The 10,195-nt window shown below is 41.5% G+C and overlaps 1 protein-coding gene across 8 annotated transcripts in view; it reads left to right on the plus strand.

The window, feature by feature from the left end:
* The window catches only part of mark3a (MAP/microtubule affinity-regulating kinase 3a), a 227,124-nt gene that overhangs the window by 170,078 nt on the left and 46,851 nt on the right, over positions 1 to 10,195 (plus strand). For all 8 annotated transcript variants that reach the window (XM_068038982.1, XM_068038986.1, XM_068038978.1 and 5 more), the window contains 2 exons: positions 925 to 1,161; positions 6,904 to 7,023. In XM_068038982.1, the coding sequence (XP_067895083.1) occupies positions 925 to 1,161; positions 6,904 to 7,023 (357 nt within the window). The remainder of the gene's footprint in view (positions 1 to 924; positions 1,162 to 6,903; positions 7,024 to 10,195) is intronic.

Consider the following 10,195-nt stretch of genomic DNA (forward strand, 5'->3'; position numbering starts at 1 on the left):
CTCGGACCAAAAACCAAGTTTGGCTTGCAAGGTTATCTGGAACTGAATGGGAAACTCAGCTCTCTGTGACAGGCCTACGCCTCCAGGTTCCATTCGTGATCCACACTAGCTGATCAATCATCAACGGTGCGCTGGAGTACTGCAAACCTGCCTTTTTTGGGTATCAGGTTGTCAAGTCTACCACAAAAGGTTGACTCCTTTCTGAGCTTCCATCACCTGGTGTGAAACAATGGAGTGGCCTTGATCCCAAAGAAATCCTTTGTCACCATAATCTCATTTCAGGTAACTCATTCAACTGATACATCTCAAACCAGCTGATATCAAGTTTAATAGGGATTTATTCTGCCTGTTCTTGAATTTTGTTCTGCTACCATAAGTAATGTTGAGGATTACGAGGATGCAATGTTCACCTAGCTCAGTAGTAAAGAGAAAAAGGCTGATCAGTCAGATGTTATCCAATACATTTTGTCCAGGAGATTTAACAGAGGTTTCTGTGAGGATGTTTTTCTAGTGACAGAAGGGGAAACCTTGCCTCGGGGTGGAGATAGTCTCTGATTTCTTTTTTCAATCCTTGTAGTCTCTGATTTCTTTTTTCAATCCTTGTACCAGTATTAGCTGTGAAATTATTTTAAGCTAAAATATTTCCTCCCTCCCCAGTATAATACTATTTTCTTTAAATAAACTGAATAAAGATTTTTTTGCTAGCAGTTTCCTTTGATTTGTAGGCTCTTCAAATTAACATCGAGATCAATATATAATGTATTGTATTTCACCATTAGGTGCTAAGAAACAAGGCCTTGATTGTTAAACTTTTATTAGAGTAGTTTAATGTATTGGATAAGATGGCTGATATTGTAAACTTAACATTTATAGGCATTTTTTTCAATTATGATTTGATCATTTGCTTTATTTTTTTAAACCTAGGCTGAAAATCTACTGCTAGATGCAGATATGAATATTAAAATAGCAGATTTTGGCTTCAGCAATGAGTTTACAGTTGGCAATAAACTGGACACATTCTGTGGGAGTCCACCATATGCTGCTCCAGAACTCTTCCAAGGGAAGAAATATGATGGGCCTGAAGTAGATGTTTGGAGTTTAGGTGTTATACTTTACACATTAGTCAGCGGTTCGTTGCCATTTGATGGGCAGAACCTGAAGGTAACTTGCAGTTTTTTTTTGTTTAAAAGCTCTAACTCTATGAAATAAGTGACCTCATAGTGATTTTGTCAACTTTAATTTACTACCTAACTTCGTGTAATGCATTTGAAACTGGTCACCATGAAACAAAAGCTTCTGGAATCACTTTGTTGTTACATCAGCAGTTACCACTTCACTATTTAGCCACTTATACTTGTCCTATGTTCAGTAACAAGACAAACTTCACAGTAATAAATTGACTGCAACATACATGACTGAATTATATTAGTACTTTCCACATCAATAAAAGGGTTATAATGTTACCCATTATTGACCAGAACATGGTTATAGCGCCAAATGTGGCATCGAACCAAACTGATGTCGAAAAACGTGGTTTAGTTAATGATGTTCATAATGTTAAGTACATCGGTGTCAGCTATGACTCAGTGGTAGCACTTTCCCCTCTGCCAAAAGGTTGTAGGTTCACGTCCCACTGCAGGGACTTGAGCACATAATCTAGGCTGATGCTTCCGTGCAGTACTAAGGAAGTGTGTCGTCTTTCGGATGAGATGTTAAACCAATCCACTCAGGTGGATGTAAAAGATCCCATGGCACTATTCAAAGAAGAGCAGGGGAATTTTCTCTGGAGTCCTGGGCAATATTTATCCCTCAAACAATATCACTAAAGCAGGTGATCTAATGGCTGTTTGTGGGACCTTGCTGCCTTGGTTATACTAGAGTGTCTACACTTCAAAAAGTGCTTCATTGGAAGTAAAGCATTTGGGACATACTGAGGTTGTGAATGATGCTATACAAATGTAGGTCCTTTCATTAAACAAGCGGAGAATAATTGTGTCATGTAAATCTGGGTCATAAAGTAACACAGGAGAGATGTGTGTACTGCAGTCAGAAAACCGAGCAGTCTTTGAATAGCCCATAACTACTTAGTTTTAAATTATAACTAGTACTACAAAATTTTCAGTTATCACTTTCAGTCTTTATTTACCACATGCTTGTTTAGCATCTTTTACATTGGGAAGAATTTTTCTTAGTTTTAAGCAGTGCTATATTAGTAAACGTCTGACAGAGAAATGCGATCAATAATTAGTATTGCCATTCTCTGGATCAGATTTTGCCTGTAGTAATGATGGCAAAACTGTCAGCATTCACTGTGTTACTCCTCTGAAAGTGACAATTCTGGAGTCCATACATGCACAGTTAAAAATAAAATCCAGAAGTTGCTGGCAGTGATGCAACATGTCTCCATGGGGTGCACTGTTGAAGTCCCCACAGACTGCAATCAATTGAAAGTAATGAACTGACAGGAACTGCCCTTTTATGCTATTAGTCTTGCTGTAAAAACCCTGAAAAGGTTACACTTTGTTGAAGGCGGTGTAACCGGGTTTTTAATGGAGTGCTAATTTCTTATTTATTCTTGAGAAACCTCTCTGGCCCTGACAAAATAATTTTGTATTTGTGGAATGTCAAATTTTGCTGTTATGATAAATTCCACATTTAATTTTTGAAAATTTTTTTCAGCTATCTTAATCCCATGTGTATGTCCCAATTATCTATTTTGCTGTCTGTAAAATTAAATTAAAAGTGAAGGATTATCAGAGCATTTTACTATAACAAAAACTGAAATTGCTGAAAATATTGAGGTCTGGCAGCATCTGTGGAGAGAGAAACAGTTAACATTTCAAGTCGATAGAACTGGGAAAAGTTTGAGATGTAATGGGTCTTTAATCAAGTACAGAGCAAGGAGAAGGAGGTGGAAGAAGAAAAGAACAAAAGGGAAGGTCGACGATAGGGTAGGAGGCAGGAGAGATTAAATGACAGGATGATCATACAAAGCAAAAAAAAGTAGATAATGGGAAAAGTAAAGAAACAAAAGATATGTCTGGAGCTGGTGTAAATGGGAAAAGAAGAATCATCGCCAACAGCTGCTGTCCAAAAACAAAAACAAAAATTTGGGAGTAGAGGTTATGATCTGAAATTGCTGAACTCTATGTTGAGTCCAGAAGGCTTAAAATGCCTAATCCAAAGATGAGGTGCTGTTCCTCAAGCTTGCATTGAGCTTCATTGGAACAGTATAAGAAAGAGATGTGGCTGTGAAAGCAAGTTTTTGTAGATACCTGATCAAGCAGGAGAAGGAAAACGTAAAATAATAAAGGCAAACAAGGTAAAAGAGACAAATGGAACTCCCGTTGGAGAGCAGAACTTCAAGATGGACATTCCTCGAAGTGGTAGTATAAAACAGAATACTCCAGATGCTGAAAATCTGGAATAAAAGCAGAAAATGCTGGAAATACTCTGCAGGTCTGGCAGCATCTGTGGAGAGGGAAACAGTTAACATTTCAGATCAATGACCTTTCTCCAGAACTGGAAAAAGTTAGAGGTGTGCATTTTATTTCCAGGTTTGCTGTCTGTGATTGGCTACTTCAGTTTGATTACCCTGCTTAATATCTCTTGCTGGTTTCCTGGATATCCCCTTGACTTGGCGCCAGATTCAAACTAACGTCGGAAAAGGGGAAATCCTGCCACAGAGACTGCTAGCTCTTTGTGAGCAGCGTTCATCGAGGTCAGCGGCGAAGGCTGTCACTTCGCCGCTGACAGCAAAATCTGGGTATTTGTATTGACTGTAGTATTATTTTTGGCATGGACAAAAGAGGGAACTGATATTGTTTCTGTGAGTTGTGCTTCATCCTCTTTTACAAAACGCAGCACAGATCCAGCCGAATGGGATCGATACAAAGACCAGCAAAGGGTCACAAAGCAGTTTATAAGAGCTACTAAAAGAGATTATGAAAGGAAACTTGCAAGGGACATCAAAATCAGTAAGAAGAAATTTTATAGTTACATAAAGGGAAAGCGGGTGGTAAAGAGCAATGTAGGTCCACTAAAAGCTGGAAATGGAGATATTGTCATTGATGATGGGGAAATGGCAGACATGTTGAACAATTACTTTGCCTCAGTATTTACAGTTGAACAGGAGGATAACTTGCCGGAAGTCCCGAAAAAATTAATAGCCAATAAGGGGACAGGGACTTAATACAATTAACGTAAGTAAAACATCAGTAACAAGGAAATTAATGGAACTAAAGAGTGAGAAATCCCCAAGACCTGACGGTTTCCATCCATGGGTGTTAAAGGAAGTAGGAGAGCACATTGTAGATGCCCTAACTATAGTCTTTCAGAGTTCCCTAGATTCAGGAGTGATCCCTCTGGATTGGAAAGTTGCACATGTCACTCCACTTTTTAAGAAGAGTGAAAGGGGGAACCAAGGAAATTACAGGCCAGTTAGCCTGACATCTGTGGTGGGCAAGTTGCTAGAGTCTATAATCAAGGATAGGGTGACTGAACACCTAGAAAAATTTCAGTTAATCAGGGACAGCCAGCATGGATTCATGACGGGAAGGTCATGCCTGACAAATCTCATTGAATTTTTTGAAGAGGTGACTAAGGTGGTGGACAGGAGAATGTCTATGGATGTTATTTATGTGGACTTCCAGAAGGCATTTGATAAAGTCCCACGTAAGAGACTGTTAACTAAGGTAGAAGCCCATAGAGTTGAGGGCAAATTATTGGCATGGTTAGGAAGTTGGTTGAGTGGTAGACGACAGAGAGTGGGGATAATGGCTAAATACTCCGATTGGCAGGATGTGACTAGTGGTGTCCCACAGGGATCTGTGTTGGGGCCTCAATTATTCACATTATTCATTAACGACTTGGATGATGGCATAGTAAGTCATATATCCAAATTTGCTGATCATACAAAGTTAGGCAGCATTGTAGACAGTCTAGATGATGGCATAAAATTGCAAAGAGATATTGACAGACTTGGTGAGTGGGCAAAACTGTGGCAGATGGATTTCAGTGTGGGCAGGTGTGAGATTATCCATTTTGGACCAAAAACGGATAGAGCAGGGTACTTTCTAAATGGGAAGAGGTTAAGTACAGTGGATGTCCAAAGAGACTTGGGGGGTTCGGGTGCGTAGATGTTTAAAATGCCACGAGCAAGTGCTGAAAATAATCAAAAAGGCTAATGCAATACTAGCCTTTATATCTAGAGGATTGGAGTATAAAGACGCAGAGGTTATGCTGCAGCTGTACAAAACCCTGATTAGACCCCACTTGGAGTACTGTGAGCAGTTCTGGGCACCACACCTTAGGAAGGATATATTGACCTTGGAGGGAGTGCAACGTAGGTTTGCAAGAATGATACCTGGACTGCAGGGGTTAAGTTACGAGGAGAGATTACGCAAATTAGGCCTGTTCTCACTAGAATTTAGAAGGTTAAGGGGTGATCTGATCGAAGTCTTCAATATATTAACAGGAAAAGACAGGCTAGATAAAGATAAACTATTTCCACTGGTTGGAGATTCTAAAACTAGGGGGCATAGTCTAAAAATTAGGACCAGACCGTTCAGGAGAGATGTTAGGAAGCACTTCTTCATGTAAAGGGTGGTAGAAATTTGGAACTCTCTCCCACAAACAGCAGTTGAAGCTCAAACAGTTGTTAATTTTAAATCTGAGATAGATAGATTTTTGTTAAGCAAAGATATTAAGGGATATAGGCCAAAGGCAGATATACGGAGTTAGGCCGCGGATCAGCCATGATCTCATTGAATGGCGGCACAGGCTCGAGGGGCTGAATGGCCTACTCCTATTCCTATCTTCCTATGTTCCTATGTTGACTTACCAAATTTGCTGCAATTTGGTTAATGTTGGCAGAGTTATTCAGGTGCTGTCGCAGTAATTCCTGTGTTTGTTTTAGCCAACAGTTATTGGTGTATTCTGATCTGTTGCTTCTTCACAATAGTGATTGATGTTTTCATTTGTTCTAGATTAGTGTGCTAAAGCCTGATTGCAAATGGAATGGTACAGTTGATGAGAATTCTTATAGAACATAGTCATACAATGCTGCCCACAAAAATAACAATCATAGAAGTTTACAGCAGAGAAGACGACCATTTGGATCATTTTGCATGTCCTAGAGCTGCCATGAGCAATCCAAAATCCCACTGCCTTGAACACTCCCTCCAGCCCTTTATCTCCCCCTGCTTCAAATGTTTGTTTACTCTTCCATTAAACAATGCAATTGTCTTTACCTTAACTGCTTCCTCTGGCAAAGTGTTCTTACTTTAACAACTCAATGTTAAAACAATAATCCCAACCTCTCCTGACTTCATTAGTGTCTATTTTAAATGATAGATTATTTCCTGTCCTCAGCAGAAGCTTTACTACATACGTACAGGTAAAAGATACAAACTGAGGGTTTAGGGAAAGGTATCTTTTAAGTTCCTATATCAGACTCTGATAAGAAATTGGGTTGCATTGATTATTTTAATGGTAAAGCAGAAAAATGTACTTTAATGGTAAAGCAGAAAAATGTACATCAATGGACAATTTATATATATATATATATATATATATATATATATATATATATATATATATATAGAATATGTTCATTTAACTTTTCCTTTACATTCTAAATTGCTGGAGCTCCCTGATGATATACTGGATAAATATACCACTTGGTGCTTTACTGAATGCACAGCCTAGAAAGGTCCAATGTTTGATACCTAGACTGTGCTGAGGTGTCCTTGGTGCCCCTAGAGTAAGGACTGGAATAATTACAAACCAAGCAATAAATCGTTAAATTAGTTATAGTTCAGAGGCATTTTGATTCTTTATTAAATTTGAGAGGTAACTACAATGTCAACTAAGATGTTCATTGTATTCAATTTTGTGTTAAAGGAATTAAGGGAAAGGGTGCTCAGAGGGAAATACCGGATTCCTTTTTACATGTCTACAGACTGTGAAAACCTCCTAAAACGCTTTCTCGTGCTCAATCCTTCTAAAAGAGGCACACTAGAGGTAAGAAACCCAGATTGCATTACTTTTGTTTCTCTGGAATAGTGGAATTTTGTCATACCACTATTTAGACACGTATCCATGAAAATTAACATCACCATAATAAGCTGAAGCATTGACAATTTAAAAAAAGTTTGTGAAATGGTCAGGCTTTTGTCATATACACAGATTGTGAAGTTCTATTGTTGAACTTCCTTAAAGTTATGTAATTACTGAAAACATGGCGTTCTTACTCCTTTGTGTTTCGTACAGTTCAGCCATAAATGTTTTTTAAAAAGATTAAAATTAGTATAACCAAAGAGACAAATATGTTTTTCCATCACATGTCTTGCTACAATATGTTAATATTTAGTAGGCTACTGGGTAAAAAGTGCATCTTCACTTTCATGCTAGCATGGTTATAACTAGCACGAGGGATACAGATACAAAAATGTAAAAGAATGCAAGATGGAACTATTCTTAAAGTTGGAAGAGATTAGAGTGGGGTTGAGCAGCAGAGAAGTTCTCCCTGTGACCGCATGGGTTTCCGCCAGGTGGTCCGGTTTACTCCCACAGCCAAAGACTTGCAGGTTGATAGGTAAATTGGCCATTGTAAATTGCCCCTAGTGTAGGTAGGTGGTAGGAGAATGGTGGGGATGTGATAGGGAATATGGGGTTAATGTAGGATTAGTATAAATGGGTGGCTGTTGGTCGGCACAGACTCGGTGGGCTGAAGGGCCTGTTTCAGTGCTGTATCTCTAAACAAAAAATAAAATAAATAAATAAGTGCAGAAATAGAACTTAATTTTAACTTTAAAAAAATGATTTCTACACATCGTCTCTACTTTTTCAAAGGGGGTGGTTACTTATTTTCTTATAGTTTCAAAACCTGTTATCATATAAGAATTTCAGATGGTTATTTGCCATGGAGCCATATCAAAATAAGCAGAAGAAGGTTAGTTCCTCATAGATGAGACAGTAACATGCTTTGCAGGGAAAGAAATGTTCCATTTTGAGAAAGCAGATCTCTTACTAGACTTCAGTATCTCTTGGTGTATGGAACACTATCCAAATTTAATCAACAGCAACTTCTGAATCACGAATAAGTTTACATATTACCAAACTTGAAAATACAATCATATTCGTTTATTTGCAATACACTTAATTGCAATTTCTGTTTTAACTGTTTTATTGCCGTTTTTGCCTCTATACTTCCGATTGTGAAAAATTTGTTGTATTGCAATTTAATTTATTGAAGACATTTTGTTTTAATGAGATTTTTCATCTTTGCACTCGAGGCTTTTACCGTTCAATCTCTTTGAGTTCATTAGTCAACGTACATACAAATACCAGTTTCACCTGGTTTTTAATCACCTCTAATGTTTGTCAGTGTTGTGTGGAAGTCAAATTGCTCTTCAAGTGGCTCAATGAAAAAATTACCATGATTTGCCATTACACAAGCAACTGGTGTTTCAAACAGTATGAAGGAATTGAAGATTTGAAGCTAGTCGCACAGAAGCACAGCATTTGCAAATCTCAAGTTTCTAGAATTTAAGAAAGGAAAGTGAATTCCTTGAAGGAATGTGAAAGGATTGAGAATAGAGATAGGAAATGAAAGCAGGAAAACTGAGATGGACAGTTGATGATTCGCTATTTTCATGGTTAAATCACAAAAGAGCTCAGCAGATCCTTATTGGCAGTTGCCTGTTGAAAGCTAATCAGCTTGTAAAGAACTCTGTATGGAAAGTTTTAAAGACAAAAATGGATTCCAGTGCCACTGGAGCAGGATTGTCCAACCTTTTCGTGTGGGGGGACCATATTACAATTTTTGTCTTAATGGGGGGCTGGTGAGACAATTGCGGAAAGATAAAGGCATTAAAATTTATCTTACAATCAATCAAAACAACAACTAATGTACATTTTTGTGCAGAATCTTCAAATGCAAAGACTAACTTATTGACTAACTTTCTTGATATCTCTCTCTCTGCCCCTTCCCTCTCTGTTCATCTCCCACCCTCTCTATTCATCTCCTTGTCTCCACCTCCCTCCCTGTCTCCCCCTCCCTCTCTGACCCCCACTCCCTCCCTCTCTGATCCCCACTCCCTCCCTCTCTGATCCCCACTCCCTCCCTCTCTGACCCCCACTCCCTCCCACTCTGACCCCCACTCCCTCCCTCTCTGACCCCCACTCCCTCCCTCTCTGACCCCCATTCCCTCTCTGACCCCCATTCCCTCTCTGACCCCCATTCCCTCTCTGACCCCCATTCCCTCTCTGACCCCCATTCCCTCTCTGACCCCCATTCCCTCTCTGACCCCCATTCCCTCTCTAATCCCCATTCCCTCTCTAACCCCCATTCCCTCTCTAACCCCCATTCCCTCTCTAACCCCCATTCCCTCTCTAACCCCCATTCCCTCTCTAACCCCCATTCCCTCTCTAACCCCCATTCCCTCTCTAACCCCCATTCCCTCTCTAACCCCCATTCCCTCTCTATCCCCCATTCCCTCTCTATCCCCCATTCCCTCTCTATCCCCCATTCCCTCTCTAACCCCCATTCCCTCTCTAACCCCCATTCCCTCTCTAACCCCCATTCCCTCTCTAACCCCCATTCCCTCTCTAACCCCCATTCCCTCTCTAACCCCCATTCCCTCTCTAACCCCCATTCCCTCTCCGCCCCCCCACTCCCTCTCCGCCCCCCCACTCCCTCTCCGCCCCCCCACTCCCTCCCTCTCCGCCCCCCCACTCCCTCCCTCTCCGCCCCCCACTCCCTCCCTCTCCGCCCCCCCACTCCCTCCCTCTCCGCCCCCCCACTCCCTCCCTCTCCGCCCCCCCACTCCCTCCCTCTCCGCCCCCCCACTCCCTCCCTCTCCGCCCCCCCACTCCCTCCCTCTCCGCCCCCCCACTCCCTCCCTCTCCGCCCCCCCACTCCCTCCCTCTCCGCCCCCCCACTCCCTCCCTCTCCGCCCCCCCACTCCCTCCCTCTCCGCCCCCCCACTCCCTCCCTCTCCGCCCCCCCACTCCCTCCCTCTCCGCCCCCCCACTCCCTCCCTCTCCGCCTCCCCACTCCCTCCCTCTCCGCCCCCCCACTCCCTCCCTCTCCGCCCCCCCACTCCCTCCCTCTCCGCCCCCCCACTCCCTCCCTCTCCGCCCCCCACTCCCTCCCTCTCCGCCCCCCAACTCCCTCCCTCTCCGCCCCCCA

The sequence above is a fragment of the Heterodontus francisci genome, chromosome 9 (assembly GCF_036365525.1).
Source record: "Heterodontus francisci isolate sHetFra1 chromosome 9, sHetFra1.hap1, whole genome shotgun sequence".
NCBI lineage: Eukaryota > Metazoa > Chordata > Chondrichthyes > Heterodontiformes > Heterodontidae > Heterodontus > Heterodontus francisci.